Raw genomic sequence first — 17,758 nt, 5'->3', positions numbered from 1 at the left:
GGGCTTCATATCTTATTCTGAAAACTGTGCAGCTGATTTTCACACAAATATAGCAGAGATATTGATACAGCGAAGCAAGTTCATGAAACAGCTTCATTCAAGTTCCAGGATAAAGATGTGACAATCAATACAATTCATTTTAGTAATTTTTCAATGGTGCTTCATTTTTATTAAACCTTCATACAAAATTATAAGGTTTTCTAATTCTGCACATAAAAAGTTACAGAAAGGAGCTTTTTGGTGGGACTTTGGTACAACTGTAGTACTGGTAGTTGATACATATGGGGACAGCTCACAAACCTGTCCAGTCACCAGCGTATAGTGGTCAAACATAAAACTTTCAAGTAGTGTGAGTAAAACTGGTATAAAACAACTTAGAAGCAGTATCACAAATGAGAGCACTGCCTGGTTCAATGATGATGATTTTGGTTTGTGGGGCACTCAATGGTGTAGTTATCAGCACCCATACAAACACCCAATTGCTTCACTTTTCAGCCTTGCCATTTTCCTGAATGATGACGGAATGATGTGGAGAACACAAACACCCAGTACCCAGGCAGAGAAAATCTCCAACCCAACTGGGAATCAAACCCAGGACTCCTTGATCCAGGGGCAGAAATGCTAGCTACTATACCATGGGCTGTGGATGCCTGGTTCAAGTCAATTACAGTAAAATAAAATTGACTCACACTAGGTAATGTTCTCATTTCTGCTACTCCTTCCAAATTGTTTTTATTCCAATTGTCCACAACTGCATTGTATGTAGACTGCTCATAAACATACATGAAACTTTCATGTTTTCTTTGGGTCACATTGTCGCAGAATTAAAATAAAAATGATTCCGATCCTCCAGTTTTAACTGATGTTTTTGGAAGCTTTCCCTTGGTTGTAAGGCAAACGCTGGAACTGGCAATCTTCTCCCAAATGTTCCCAGTTGGCATTCCCTTTGCCCACTACCATCTTGCCTGATATTTGGCTGCAAAGTACCTGACCCTCCAACAATGGTCATTGCTAAAACAATACATTCTACACTTGGGTGTGGAGAATGAATTGTTGTCAGTTCAAAAAATATGTACAACTGTGGTACCTGACAGAAGGAAAATGATGAAAATTTACGGAACTTACTAGCTTATTATGCCACATTATCTGATTGCATATTTAAAAATGGGCTGTGATAATCAAAATTATTTCTACATACTTCCCCTTTCTCAATCTGCCCTCAGTTTTAGCAATGAAATGTCACTGAGATGTTCATCAGTCGATCTAGAACCTCAAACCCAGAAGATATGAATTCTACAATAATACTGCTCATTAGTAATTAATTTTACACCTGATCTCTTCCACTTCCCTATCCCAAATTAGAGATACTAGGCTTAACTCAAACTTCTCAGTGCCAGTACTTTGTTTTCCAGATAATAAGTTCAAGTTATGCCACACCAATGAGTTTATATGCAAATTACATGTAATCACATCCCACAAAGGAAAGTGGGACTATCTCCTTGGATTGGGTTCCACCACGACCTCTGTCATCACCTATTTCAAACCCAAGCAACCCTGCAAGTGCTCCTGCTGTTGCAGATTCCTGCCTGATGCTGAGCAGTTTGGAGACACCATCAAGAGCTGCAAATGCACCAGGCAGCAAACCATAACCACTTGCAGTAGTGCCCAAGTGTAATCTACCAAGACGATCACTGCTCTGCCTCTGTGTCTGCCCAGAAATACCTACAAAGTTGACCTCACCTGAAACTGCAAAAAAGGTTAAATCTGTTGATCTTCCAGCTGAGGGTCCCACTAAATCTACTCGACACTGAAGTTACTCTCCACAATATTCTGTCTTACAGAAGAAACCTAATCACTACGGAAACAAGTGCAGTTAACAAACAACTAATGGGACTGAAACACCTCATAAATTTCCATAGCAAAATGAACCAAACAACTGCATCTCTCTCCCTGCCCCAACATCAGGGGCTCATTGCCACTCTCCATCTAATGATCAGCAATAGCAAATAACCTCTTAAGAAATTAAAACGGACTTTTCCTTTCTGTATGTTGATGATTTCAACAACAAACATATCACCAATGCAGCACCTCTCACAACAAGAAAATAGACATAATGCAATAGCCATTGCAGAAGCTAAAGCTAGCTCCCAGCAGCTACATCTGCAAGGCTTGATTTACTATCGCTCCACCGGAAACAACTACAGAGTTGATCGATTGACTATTATGCACAAAAAAAAAAGCCCTGCCCATGCTAAAATTAGAGCTACAACCAAGACATTGTAGCTGTGAGGTATAAAACCCCCTGAATAGCTCTGTCAACATTATCTCTACCTATGTTCCACCAGCAAGACCAACATTTGAATCCTTAAAGGTAACTTTAATACAATGAATACCAACTTTGGCAATATATCACTAACACCAAAACTGTTGTGCTTGAGTGAATCCTTGATGATGTCCCACTTGTCTGATTAATGAACTAATCACTCATGTTTATCAATCAAGAAGGTTGCCTGTTCCTGACCAAATCCTCTGCTCTGTTCCAATTGCTTACCTTTGCTCTCATTGTTAGACAGCTAAAAGTGTTGGCAGTGATCAAATTCCCAGACTGTTTTCTACTACACTGCTAGTACAATGTAAAACCAATGAATGGACAATTAAGATGATTCAGCAGTTCACGAAAACTGATTGGAATAAGTTAGTAAGTTCACTCAAGACAAAGCTTCTCAGCTATAGACAGTGAAACTACAAGTGTCTGAATCACTACAATAACAGAATCATAGAAACCTTTAATATAGCACCAGCAGAAGTGGTGCCTACTAGACTGTCAAATCATGAAGAGGGAACAATCCCTATTACAGTGTTTATTGACTTTCAAAATTGAGACAGACATTTAGTCACGGTTCATTTTCACATGTCAGATCTATAACAAATATGATCCTATTTGAAACTGCATGCCCTTGGATTCATACAGTTGGTAATTAGCTGATGATTTTGTGTTAACATGTTTGTTATAGCTTGGTAAAGAACTGCATGAAATAAAAAAACATTAGAGAAAAATCAGTTTGTGGTGTTCAGGCAACATTGTAAACCCATTCCTGCCTGTCTAATTCTCACTGATGAAAGTTGTTTGTCATCTAAAGTCACATTACGGTGTTAGAATATTGCTGTTACATTAATTTATTCCATTTTGTAGTAAGTTAGAACACAAAATATTAAATTTCCATAACTGGGAGTTCATGAAGATGAGATGACAGCAAAATTGGTCCCCTGATTTTTGATACTGGAATAGTCCAGTGTAGACTTCAAGAACGAGGCATAAACAATTTGGAACATTATTAAATAAGAAACAAACAAAAATAGATACCCAAATAAATCTGAGCTGCCAGAACATAGCTCTGGCTGAAATTGTGACACTTTCAAATTACTGTTCACCACAGTCAATTATTATTTCTTCACAGTGGCAGCAAATGTTGCACTCAATGATAGATTACCAAATACAGATGCATTATATTTAGTTGTGTAAACACTGCATACACTGCCAACAAATAAAATTCATTAGGTCATGACAAAGTGATTGTAAAAAAGCCACAGTTGTGTTTATTAACTGTTCTATTGTAAAAAAAGAATCACAATTGTGTTTATTTTCTGTTGCTATTACAGTCAGTATAAAGCAATCACTCCAGTTCTGCAGCAGCCATTGTCTAAAATGACTAAAAAGTAGTAATTCTCTTGCCTATGATGGTATTTCTAGCATAATGTTATGGATAAATCTTGTATTCACTTGATACAGTTATCCTTTAGCTATCTTTACTGTCAATGACTCACGGCATATTTTCTGACAGGTTTAAATATCCTCTAGTAATATTCATCAATAAAACTGTAGATAGGTAGATCTCCTGATTACAGACCCATTTCACTCTATCATGTCTTTCCAAAAGTGTTTGAGAAAGTGGTCGTTGAGGAATATGGACTCTTTTTAACTCTGCAGTTTAACTTTTTCAAAGGATTCTCCACCTTGTCAAAGTCCTATTGTGGCATTAATAGCAACATCTCGCATGGATAGTCTTATCTTCATAACAAAAAGCAAAGGATCTCATTGGCAGAAAGTGTCACATGGACAAAACTAGCCTCACAATGGGAGAAAACAACATTTGAGATCCCACAAGTATTAGTACTGGTATTCCTCTCATTCTTAACCAGCATAATGAAAAAACCAGTGATTTTAAAGGGTGATTCAAACTTCATAAATTGCTGAACAGGCCTACTAATGGTTCATAGCTAATAGTTTAATTCTTAATTTCACAGTGACCCATGCTATAGAATATGAAGCAGGAAAAGTGATCTGCTAGCATCAGAAGTGGACATTAATGGGCATACTAAATGAAACAATGTGTAAAATTCCTTGTGGTCCAGTTGTATAACAGGTTAAAATGGAGTTAACTTATCATGAAGCCCAGTTCAGCATCTCTTATTCTGTTGACCTAAAGACAAATGTACTGATTTATTTTGCTTATTTTAACACAATGTTGTCTTCTGATACAGTGCACTTCAAATAAACAGTGCTTATTCAGCAGAACACAGCAATAATAATATTATTAAAAATAAGTAATCATACATTTTTAGATGCATTTTTAAGGATCTTGGAATTCTTACATTCACTCTTTAATGGCTCTTGTTGATGAGAGCAAAAATCAGTTTTGATGCACTGTGATCTACACAATCACAATCAAAGACACAAAAATAATTTTCACATAGAGTTTGCTCCTTGTTTGGGGTTGAAAATGGAGTTATATACTTTGATTCAAAGACATTCAACAAGCTTTCATCTAAAATAAAGTTCAAAAGAAAATTAAAAACATCTGATTAGCTACATAGCAAGTAGCAGCATTCTCTGGAATGCTATATGACAAGTAGTAATGTATTGTAAACAGGGCTCTGTGTTTACGGATGTAGATACCTATTATCTTTGGAAAATACTGATGAAATCAAGTAAATATTTAGTTAGTAATATTAGACAAACTGTGGTTAGTTAGTTTAACTGAGGAGGTAGCAGCTTTCTTTCTCATTTACTTGATTAAATTTAGCTGGCACAATCTTGAGTCGTATAATGATTGTTTATTGTTAATACAGTACTCAAGTTAATTTTCTATGATTTATCTTTTGTTAATGTATACCTTGACTTGCTCCACATCCCTGAAGGTTTTCTTTGTTGATGGGATCTACACACACACACACACACACACACACACACACACACACACACACACACACACACACACACACACACACACACACAGAGAGAGAGAGAGAGAGAGAGAGAGAGTTTCAGAATATTTCAGTTCAGTCTACTTCATGCTAAAAATTCTTTGTTATGTCTTAAGTTCCAGAAAAAAATTCCAGAATATTTTTGCATTTGTTCACCCCCAGCTATCTTACCTGATAGCACTCGAGGAATTTGCAACTTAATGAATGTGGAAAGGATATTAACATTACTTTAAAAAATAATTAAAAACTGATGCTCTTCAATAATTACTAATAATTTAGTTTCACAAAATCAAGAATTCCAGGATGATAGCAATAAGTAGAAATGGAAAAAGGCAATCGCTCATTTCAATATATCAAACTAAAAGCTTTCTTTTCAGTATAAAAATTAAATATAAATTTTCTTTTTAATATTGATGCCTTAGTTTTCGTTATTACTTTTAAGTGAGATTATGTATAAAGAATTTTATGATATGTGGAACAAGTAAGAACTATATCAGAATAATTTTATTAAGACTGCATTTTCTGTGACATATTGTCACCCAGATCTGGAATAAGTATAGTATGAAGAAAAAAGGCAAAGTTTATATACAAGAAGCTGAAATTCTGAGTTCTGTAAACAAACATTTAAAAATAGATAAAAATTACTGCCTACCCCCCAGAGCTGTTCATTCATTCTTCAGGTGTGATCTTCTCATCTAAGAAAGCTAAGAAATAACTGAAACTTCCCGTCAGATTAAAACTGTGTGTGGGACCGAGACTCGAACTCGGGACCTTTGCCTTTCGCGGGCAAGTGTTCTACCAACTGAGCTACTCAAGCACAACTCACGTCCCATCCTCACAGCTTTACTTCCGGCAGTACCTCGTCTCCTACCTTCCAAACTTTACAGAAGCTCTCCTGCGAAACATACAAGACTAACACTCCTGAAAGAAAGGATATTGCGGAGACATGGCTTAGCCACAGCCTGGGGGAAGTTCCCAGAATGAGATTTTCATTCTGCAGTGGAATGTGCACTGATATGAAACTTCCTGGCAGATTAACACTGTGTGTGGGATCGAGACTCGAACTCGGTACCTTTGCCTATTTATAACTATTTTTCCTGCTTTTAAATGTGTCCATCAGCTGTATATGGAATTTCTTTTTTTGAAGGCAAGTATTTGCCAGCCAGTCTGTCTCCTTGTAATTTTTGTTTTTTCAAGTGAATTTCCTTTTTGATAGAATGTTTTTACACACCAAGTCATCAAGGAAAAACAACTTTACTCTGTATAACCCCAGTTCTACTGCCTGTTAACCAGTCTATAAAGAGTGTTCAAACGAAAAGGTTCGAAACATCGTAACAACCAAACCAGATGAAATTTGCATATGCTGCTTTGGATAATATAGTGAGACAACTAGGGACATGAATGTAGTGTTGTCCCCTCCCCCTAAAGAACTCCCCTCAGCAGGCAAGGATGTCATTTTTGACATACAAGGTCACTGAATTCCTTGAGCACAGTAAAATCATTAACAGTGACACATAACGTGAGACACTAAGCAGTCTACACACGTCCATCAACAGCAAACACCTGGGATGCTCATGGAGGGAGTGATTCTGCTCCGTGATAATGCATGTCCTCACCTCTACAGTGTCTCACAAAGTCTAACAGCCAAGTCCAAGTGGGAGCAGCTTGAGCCTTACAGCCTGACACATCGCGCTACAACTTCCATGTGTTTGGTCCACTAAAACAACACCTCAAAGGAAAGTGTCTCAACTCAAATGATGAACTGAAGGATACAGGGGAGGATTGGCTCCAGCCACATCCACAGGAAGTCTCCGAACAGGGGATCCTTCACCTTGTTTCACAGTGCAATAGTTGTGCTCAGGCCTCTGGTGATTACTTTTACATAATAGCTTCAATTATACCTGCAGTGTTGTTTTATACCTTATCTTTTGAACACCCCTCATACACACATAAAAAATAGTTTTGCATCACCTCGGTTCTGAGAGTTCTCGAAACCTGTACAGAAAATTGAAATAGAGATCAACATAAGCATCATTTTCTCACTTTTTATTGCTCATGAAACCACACATTGCATGTTATACCACCATACAGCAAAACCTTCAGAGGTGGTGGTCCAGATTGCCATACACACCAGTACCTCTAGCACCCAGTAGCACATCCTCTTGCATTGATACATGCCTGTATTCATTTTGGCGTACTATCCACAAGTTCATCAAGGCACTGTTCATCTACATCTACATTTATACTCCGCAAGCCACCCAACGGTGTGTGGCGGAGGGCACTTTACGTGCCACTGTCATTATCTCCCTTTCCTGTTCCAGTCGCGTATGGTTCGCGGGAAGAACGACTGTCTGAAAGCCTCTGTGCGCGCTCTAATCTCTCTAATTTTACATTCGTGATCTCCTCGGGAGGTATAAGTAGGGGGAAGCAATATATTCGATACCTCATCCAGAAACGCACCCTCTCGAAACCTGGCGAGCAAGCTACACCGCGATGCAGAGCGCCTCTCTTGCAGAGTCTGCCACTTGAGTTTGTTAAACATCTCCGTAACGCTATCACGGTTACCAAATAACCCTGTGACGAAACGCGCCGCTCTTCTTTGGATCTTCTCTATCTCCTCCGTCAACCCGATCTGGTACGGATCCCACACTGATGAGCAATACTCAAGTATAGGTCGAACGAGTGTTTTGTAAGCCACCTCCTTTGTTGATGGACTACATTTTCTAAGGACTCTCCCAATGAATCTCAACCTGGTACCCGCCTTACCAACAATTAATTTTATATGATCATTCCACTTCAAATCGTTCCGCACGCATACTCCCAGATATTTTACAGAAGTAACTGCTACCAGTGTTTGTTCCGCTATCATATAATCATACAATAAAGGATCCTTCTTTCTATGTATTCGCAATACATTACATTTGTCTATGTTAAGTGTCAGTTGCCACTCCCTGCACCAAGTGCCTATCCGCTGCAGATCTTCCTGCATTTCGCTACAATTTTCTAATGCTGCAACTTCTCTGTATACTACAGCATCATCCGCGAAAAGCCGCATGGAACTTCCGACACTATCTACTAGGTCATTTATATATATTGTGAAAAGCAATGGTCCCATAACACTCCCCTGTGGCACGCCAGAGGTTACTTTAACGTCTGTAGATGTCTCTCCATTGAGAACAACATGCTGTGTTCTGTTTGCTAAAAACTCTTCAATCCAGCCACACAGCTGGTCTGATATTCCGTAGGCTCTTACTTTGTTTATCAGGCGACAGTGCGGAACTGTATCGAACGCCTTCCGGAAGTCAAGGAAAATGGCATCTACCTGGGAGCCTGTATCTAATATTTTCTGGGTCTCATGAACAAATAAAGCGAGTTGGGTTTCACACGATCGCTGTTTCCGGAATCCATGTTGATTCCTACATAGTAGATTCTGAGTTTCCAAAAACGACATGATACTCGAGCAAAAGACATGTTCTAAAATTCTACAACAGATCGACGTCAGAGAGATAGGTCTATAGTTTTGCGCATCTGCTCGACGACCCTTCTTGAAGACTGGGACTACCTGTGCTCTTTTCCAATCATTTGGAACCTTCCGTTCCTCTAGAGACTTGGGGTACACGTCTGTTAGAAGGGGGGCAAGTTCTTTCGCGTACTCTGTGTAGAATCGAATTGGTATCCCGTCAGGTCCAGTGGACTTTCCTCTGTTGAGTGATTCCAGTTGCTTTTCTATTCCTTGGACACTTATTTCAATGTCAGCCATTTTTTCGTTGGTGCGAGGATTTAGAGAAGGAACTGAAGTGCGGTCTTCCTCTGTAAAACAGCTTTGGAAAAAGGTGTTTAGTATTTCAGCTTTACGCTTGTCATCCTCTGTTTCAATGCCATCATCATCCCGGAGTGTCTGGACATGATGTTTCGAGCCACTTACTGATTTAACGTAAGACCAGAACTTCCTAGGATTTTCTGTCAAGTCGGTACCTAGTATTTTACTTTCGAATTTACTGAACGCTTCACGCATAGCCCTCCTTACGCTAACTTTGACATCGTTTAGCTTCTGTTTGTCTGAGAGGTTTTGGCTGCGTTTAAACTTGGAGTGAAGCTCTCTTTGCTTTCGCAGTAGTTTCCTAACTTTGTTGTTGTACCACGGAGGGTTTTTCCCGTCCCTCACAGTTTTGCTCGGCACGTACCTGTCTAAAACGCATTTTACGATTGCCTTGAACTTTTTCCATAAACACTCAACATTGTCAGTGTCTGAACAGAAATTTTCGTTTTGATCTGTTAGGTAGTCTGAAATCTGCCTTCTATTACTCTTGCTAAACAGATAAACCTTCCTCCCTTTTTTTATATTCCTATTAACTTCCATATTCAGGGATGCTGCAACGGCCTTATGATCACTGATTCCCTGTTCTGCTCTTACAGAGTCGAAAAGTTCGGGTCTGTTTGTTATCAGTAGGTCCAAGATGTTATCTCCACGAGTCGGTTCTCTGTTTAATTGCTCGAGGTAATTTTCGGATAGTGCACTCAGTATAATGTCACTCGATGCCCTGTCCCTACCACCCGTCCTAAACATCTGAGTGTCCCAGTCTATATCTGGTAAATTGAAATCTCCACCTAAGACCATAACATGCTGAGAAAATTTATGTGAAATGTATTCCAAATTTTCTCTCAGTTGTTCTGCCACTAATGCTGCTGAGTCGGGGGGTCGGTAAAAGGAGCCAATTATTAACCTAGCTCGGTTGTTGAGTGTAATCTCCACCCATAATAATTCACAGGAACTATCCACTTCTACTTCACTACAGGATAAACTACTACTAACAGCGACGAACACTCCACCACCGGTTGCATGCAATCTATCCTTTCTAAACACCGTCTGTGCCTTTGTAAAAATTTCGGCAGAATTTATCTCTGGCTTCAGCCAGCTTTCTGTACCTATAACGATTTCAGCTTCGGTGCTTTCTATCAGCGCTTGAAGTTCCGGTACTTTACCAACGCAGCTTCGACAGTTTACAATTACAATACCGATTGCTGCTTGGTCCCCGCATGTCCTGACTTTGCCCCGCACCCGTTGAGGCTGTTGCCCTTTCTGCACTTGCCCGAGGCCATCTAACCTAAAAAACCGCCCAGCCCCCGCCACACAACCCCTGCTACCCGTGTAGCCGCTTGTTGCGTGTAGTGGACTCCTGACCTATCCAGCGAAACCCGAAACCCCACCACCCTATGGCGCAAGTCGAGGAATCTGCAGCCCACATTGTCGCAGAACCGTCTCAGCCTCTGATTCAGACCCTCCACTCGGCTCTGTACCAAAGGTCCGCAGTCAGTCCTGTTGACGATGCTGCAGATGGTGAGCTCTGCTTTCATCCCGCTAGCGAGACTGGCAGTCTTCACCAAATCAGATAGCCGCCGGAAGCCAGAGAGGATTTCCTCCGATCCATAGCGACACACATCATTGGTGCCGACATGAGCGATCACCTGCAGATGGGTGCACCCTGTACCCTTCATGGCATCCGGAAGGACCCTTTCCACATCTGGAATGACTCCCCCCGGTATGCACACGGAGTGCACTTTGGTTTTCTTCCCCTCCCTTGCTGCCATATCCCTAAGGGGCCCCATTACGCGCCTCACGTTGGAGCTCCCAACTACCAGTAAGCCCACCCTCTGCGACTGCCCGGATCTTGCAGACTGAGGGGCAACCTCTGGAACAGGACAAGCAGTCTGTTGGTTCAGACTGTCCCACTTCTCAGTGGTGATTCGGCGTAGACCGCTCAGAGTGGTTGGTGGGTCACGTCACCCATAAACAGCCCTTTTCAATCTATCCCAGGCATGTTTGATAGGGTTCATGTCTGGAGAACATGCTGGTCACTGTAGTCGAGTGATGTCATTATCCTGAAGGAAGTCATTCACAAGATATGCACAATGGGGGTGCGAATTGTTATCCATGAAGACAAATGCCTCACCAATATGCTGCCAATATGGTTGCAATATCGGTGGGAGGATGGCATTCACATATCATACAGCCATTACGGCGCCTTCCATGACCACCAGTGGCATACGTTGGCCCCACGTAGCGCCACCCCAAAACAGGAGGGAACCTCCACCTTGTTGCACTCACTGGACGGTATGTATAAGGCGTTTGGCCTGACCGGGTTGCCTCCAAACACGTCTCCGACGATTGTCTGGTCGAAGGCATATGGGACACTGATAGATGATGAGAATGTAATGCCAATCCTGAGCGGTCCATTCAGCATGTTGTTGGGCCCATCTGTGCCACGCTGCATGGTGTCTTAGTCGCAAAGATGGACCTCGCCATGGACACTGGGAGTGAAGTTACATATCATGCAGCCTATTGCACACAGTTTTGAGTTATAAAATGATGTCCTGTGGCTACATGAAAAGCATCATTAATCATGGTGGTGTTGCTGTCAGGGTTCTCTGAGCCATAATCCGTAGGTAGCAGTCATCCACTGCAGAAGTAGCCCTTGAGTGGCCTGAGTGAGGCATGCCATTAACAGTTCCTGTCTCTTTGTATCTCCTCCATGTCTGAACAATATCACTTTGGTTCATTCCGAGACGCCTGGACACTTCCCTTGTTGAGAGCCCTTCCTGGCACAAAGTAACAATGCAGACATGATCGAACTACGGTATTAAAGCGTCTAGGCATTGTTGAACTACAGACAACATAAGCTGTGTCCCTCCTTCCTGGTGGAATGACTGGAACTGATTGGCTCTTGGGCCCCCTCCATCTAATAGGTGCTGCTCATAAATAGTTGTTTACATCTTTGGGCAGGTTTGGTGACATCCTTGAACAGTCAAAGAGACACTGTCTGTGATACAATATCCACAGTCAACATCTATCTTCAGGAGTTCTGGGAACTGGGGTGATGCAAAACCTTTTTTGATGTGTGTACATAAGTATTTAGATTATCAGAGAAATTTACTACAATGTGCATCATAGTTTCCTTGTCCACATTTTCACTACTAGTTGAGGTAAAGCTAAAGCCATTAGGGATTGTTGGCTGAGAGACAGAGTCAGCCACCTACTTTTTCTTTCTTTGTGCATTATGGCACCTTGTCTTTATGAGGAGCAAATGTTGTGTCTTAAGAGATAAGGGAGACAATCAGAGGAAAGCATGATTGGTTTAGACATCAGGAAAATGGACTGGGATGGATTATTATTTGCTTACTTTGCATCATTTCCAATGGAATCGCTTCTGGTACATGTAGACCTGGGTGCACAGTACTAACTGAGCTCTTGCAAAGCACACAGGACATTTATATCCCTAATGAAAAGGTAAACAGTCAGGCTACAATCCCCTGGAGCCCAGAGCTTTCCACATTCAGGTGAAAGGTAAGATCAAGAAGAGCTTATCAACATGCTTTAGGGTAATCAGAGCACACTGCAAGGCTCCATAAATACTGGGGAATTAAGACATGCTACAAAAATTGCTTCAGGATGTTAAATGAATGGGAAAACTGTATACATTATTGACTGAGAAGCCTAAGGGACCTACTGTCATGTCCATAATTTGTAAACAGGGTGGCTCAGCGACAACAGGATGGAGGAGTCAGCAGAATATCTGCTAACCACCCTACTTCCAGATAATAACACAAACACAGATACTGAGATACACACTCAACTTAGAAGTAAACTATTTAATCTATTTAATAAATACAACAATCAGATGTTGGTTATACATTTCTCTCATGAAGAAGTTGCTATTGCTATCAATTTCTGAGCTCAGAACTGGAGCCCTGAGGTCTTGTGGATGGTAGGTCCACTTGTAGTGCCATATCTGACAGCATTTCTAAATGAGGCATTGCAGATAGGTAGGATTCCAACTATATAAAAAACTGCTAGAAAGGTAGTGATTAAAAAGAAAAAGAATGTAGACCCAGATTCAATGAAAAGTTATAGATCTATTTTGTTATTAAATGTCTTGGCCAAAGTTCAGGAACATCTGTTCTGTGACCAATTTCAGGTGCACAGGGAGCTCTTGGGTCTAAATCAATATCAATATGGATTCAGAAAACGGAAGTCTATAGATGGTGTGGTTAATATAGCTCTTCAGATTGTAGGAAATTCGACATCAGAGTATGCAGTCACACTAATAATTGACAATGCAGGCGCATTCAGTAGCCTTTGGTGGACTGCATGTTTGCACCCCTCCAAGCTCTCAGAGTCCTCAAATGTCTGTATGAGAGCTTTGTAGGTTATTACAGTGGATGTAGTGTCCAGAGGCTTGCAGGGCAGAGTAAGGTAATCAAAAAGATTACCAAAATGTGTTGTTGTACATGCAGATGACATCCTAGTAGTTGTATCTTCAGACACCAGGACGAGACTTGAGGAAAAGACAAATGATGTGCTTGCTCAGATACAGCATTGGTGGAAGGGACACAAGCTGACTACAGCTGTTCATAAAACCACATGCTTAATTCCGAGGGACTGATGACCCAGCAGTTTGGTCTTGTCCCCCACCCCTCAACCAACCAACCTACTTCTGAAGGGAAGACTTTCCCTTGCCAGAAACCTTTCGCCAAGGCTTGGCAAGGTCCCTGTAAAAAAACAGTACTGTTTGTAGATAGTTAGGCATTTTTCTAGACAAGAAAATAAACTTTCTAGAACAGGTAAAATCTATTACTCAGAAAGCAGCTGAAATTATACATGAGAGTGTCTGTGGTGGCACTGATAACTATAAGTTACTGATGCGTAGGGTTACGACAGATATAACCCTAATAAAAAACTCACGGGTATAACATTATTTCTTCAAGCTATACAGAGCTTGCTAAGGTTCTTGACAAAGAATTATTCACACAGTAGAATTTGAGGAAAAGATGTTGGATCATGTGAGAGAAAATTCATCAATAAGTATCTGTCACCATACATGTGAGATGCATACATCAAAGAACACAGTGTGGGGAGTGCTGGTGTTGTAGCAATTACACCTTTATGATGGAAAACCCTTTGTAAGCAGCTTACAGTGAAGCCATACAAATTGTAGCTCTTGCAAGCCATAAGCTAAAGTGACAAATTGCACCATCTGCATTTCTGCATTGATATGCAAAACCATCTTGAAAATGATGGGTTCCCAAGCAAATTAATATTCAGTGGATAATGACACTTTTAATCTTTTGGGAAAAGTCACCTGACACATAACATGCATATGGATGAAGAGAATCCATATGCAAGTGCCTAATACATCTGGGATTCTGAGAAAGTTAACATGCACTACGCCAGTCTATGGACCCTTCTTCTTCACTGAAAACACTGATAGTGGTATCACCTATTTCAACATGCTGCAATTGTGGCTCATGCCCCAAAGTAAAACAGATAGCAAGGGTTTTTTCTTTTACCAAGATGGAGCTTCTCCACATTCCCACAAATGAGTAAGAGGTTACCTGAATGAGACTTTGCCATGTCTCTGGATGGACTGTGCTGCAGTCACTGACCTGCCACCACTTGAGTGGCCACCACTCACTTGCAATTTTTTGTTGTGTAGTTGCATCAGGGATAGGATTTTGTACCACTCCTACCACAGAACTTTGAAGACTTGCAGCAGTTGTTCTTACCATCACTCCTGATATGCTGGGTTGGATATGAGCAGAACAGGACTATTTATTAGACATGTGCCATGTGATGAAGCGTATGCACATTGAACACTTATAAACTTTGTTAAAAAGGAGATACTTTGAGTGTTTGTTTTTCATGAACTGAAGCACCTGTCATGTTGTTCTTGGTCATTTTTTGAGGTTTTCCACATAAAATGACTCTGTACAAACATTTGTAGAATCTGCATCTCAACATACATTGATCTTAATATGTTTACAAAACGTGAAATACAACATATTATATTTCTTCATCATATTAACACTGTTTCAAGTTGCTTACTGTGGTTATATAAAGTGTAAATTGCTTTCCGCTTACTTAAAAATTTAAATGCAGTTAATGTAGCATTTAATATTGCATCAAGTTTCACATTATACTTATGTTTGTAACTTTGTGTTCCTGTGTATGTACTGTCCTGCTTATGCACTCAAATAAGTTATGTTGCTCTTCCATCACTAATGTGTGTTTTGTGTATTACTGTTTGTTTGGCAACAGATAATGCGTTGAGTGTACCTATGAATCCTTCCCTTCGCCGGGTGACCAGTGAGCCTAATACTGTGCACAGCCCTGCTGACATCAGAGAACAGTTGCTTTCACTGTAGCATACTTAGTTTGAACAAGGTGTGTGTCAATATGTCTGTTCCACTTGCAGAGTTATTTTTTGTATGCATAAAAAATACTCACATATTAAAACCACTATTTACTTTTTGATAATGTAATTTATTTAATTGTGATAACAAAGGGGTTGATAACAAAGTAATAAATTATGAAGCCATCATATGTGTCATAGGTAAAGTAAATTAGCACTTAACCCTTTATTCATGTAGATGAGTGGTGAGTGTTAGATGTTCATTATCAAGCAAGGTAAGTACACACAGGGCAAAAAAGTTACAGTCTCTCTATTGCAGCTCCAACATGAGTCACTGGCTTATACAGTTTTTGCAACCATTACAGTTTTCTATGGCTCTTATCTTTGAGACAAGGCCTCAGACTAGTATGGTTCCTATATGTTCTTGGAAAGCACCTAAGGTCACTCAACACCAACTTCATCAGCATATATGCTGACTCTAGATAAGTCCATTAATGCCATAAAAATTGTTATTAAAAACTCCAGACTTCCATGGTTTCTGCAGCGAACAATTCATAAATAAGTAAATAAACTGAATTTTATAAAATGGGATAAAATAATAATGCGCAATGTCACATACAATTATGAACATCATTTATTCTAATTCCATCTGTAATGTGTGTAGTCACACACACACACACACACACATACACACACACACACACACACAAAATAATTTTAAGCATGAAGAATTACAGCATAACTTAAATAGCAATGGACCTGCACCCACAACATTGTAGGTATTATGGGTTTTTGCTAGCCTAGCATATGCCATGTTAATTGTATGGCCAGTTATTGTGGCATTGATTGACCTCCTTTGGCCATACTTGCTTTGGTTTTCTAAAAGACAAGGCCCTTACAGACTCATGGGCTAGATACCATCATTATATTAAGCTGTTTAAAATAATTTCTAAATAGTTCTCATGGGCTAACTCCTGCACTGCATCTTATAGCCTCCTTTTGCCATTAAACATTAATTTTGAGTCTAAAGAGTTACAACATAATTTAGATGACAGTGAAAGAGTTCATAATATATATATAACAGGAGTTCTGTACTGACACATCCCCTCAGCTTTTACAGCAAGTAGTTGAGATATGTTAGTCTGCCATAGATTTTCCCAAGTGGGTATCCAAGCTAATATAAAATAGTTAAAATCCTTTGGTTTGACTGTTTTCTTATAATGACTGGGACCATTAGACTGAACATAATACCTTTAGTTTTACTGTCACTTTTATATAGTACATTAGCCTGAAATATTTATCCATTGCTATCAGCATACTGTGATGTACATTTTTAAGGTTGGTATCACACGTAATGAGTGTTGTGTCATATGCATACTGCTCTGTATAACATGGTACAATTGAGGATAAATCATTCATATAAATTATCACCAGAAACATCAAATAACGGATCTCTGAAGCACATCCTTTGCAAATGAAAGAGAATCTCTTGTGATTATTTATCTTCAGTAACTGTTTCCTGTTTCAAATAAGTCTGCATTAAGGCATTTTAAGCATAGAGCATTCTCCCCTACTCTATACTGGTATTTTTGGTCAGAGACTATATCAAATGCCTTCCTTGGATCCAATGGTGTTGCACAGATTATCTCTTTATTTTCAAAACAACTGTGTACTTTTACTATTACACAGCTCAACTACTTTGACTGTAGAAAGGATGGTCCTCCATCTATTACATTGTGATGAGCTAATTGTAAGTATATTATTAGATTTAAAATATTGGTTCATTTATTTATGTAATCATCTCCAATATTATAGGTATATGTGAAATAGATTGATAATTATCCAGAGATGGTATGCCTGTTTTCTTAAGAATTTGTTTAGCTACATATATTTTCAAACATTCTGGATAATTGTCTTCTTTTAATATTTTATTAATTATTTTAATCAGTGGATCTATTTATTATTTTTAGTGCATTTTATAATATTATTTGAGAAGCCATAGTAATTCTTTACTCTAGATTTGCTGAACTTAGCTACTGAGTCATTGACTAACTTCTATAGTACGCAAGTCCAGCAAAAGCTATCTCTTAGTATATTGTTTGTGGCTGGTAGTAGTGCCTCTCACTTACTTACATCTTTAATGACGTTGTCGTCTGAGAGTGGACTGGCCAAATGTGTTTCTTTTACGTTTATTTTTATAGATCACTTGCTACGCATTTTGCTGCCTGGATTGGAGACCCATTTCACAAACATTTCCTTGCTAGCATTGCTATACTTAGACCTATAATGATATAATAGTCTTATGA

General features: G+C 39.6%; 1 protein-coding gene across 2 annotated transcripts in view; it reads left to right on the top strand.

Annotated features, from left to right (window-relative positions):
- Positions 1-17,758, top strand: part of LOC126163158 (G protein-activated inward rectifier potassium channel 3-like) — an 87,428-nt gene that overhangs the window by 55,228 nt on the left and 14,442 nt on the right. The window contains exon 4 of one of the 2 annotated variants that reach the window (XM_049920092.1): positions 15,359-15,484. The exons of the other annotated variant lie outside the window; for it this stretch is intronic. Coding sequence (XP_049776049.1) covers positions 15,359-15,465 — 107 coding nt within the window. The 3' untranslated portion in view covers positions 15,466-15,484. The remainder of the gene's footprint in view (positions 1-15,358; positions 15,485-17,758) is intronic. 2 annotated transcript variants of the gene reach the window in all.

Source organism: Schistocerca cancellata, chromosome 2 (assembly GCF_023864275.1).
Source record: "Schistocerca cancellata isolate TAMUIC-IGC-003103 chromosome 2, iqSchCanc2.1, whole genome shotgun sequence".
Lineage (NCBI taxonomy): Eukaryota > Metazoa > Arthropoda > Insecta > Orthoptera > Acrididae > Schistocerca > Schistocerca cancellata.
The sequence above is the reverse complement of the archived record's forward strand: the minus strand, read 5'-3'. Positions and strand labels throughout refer to the sequence as shown.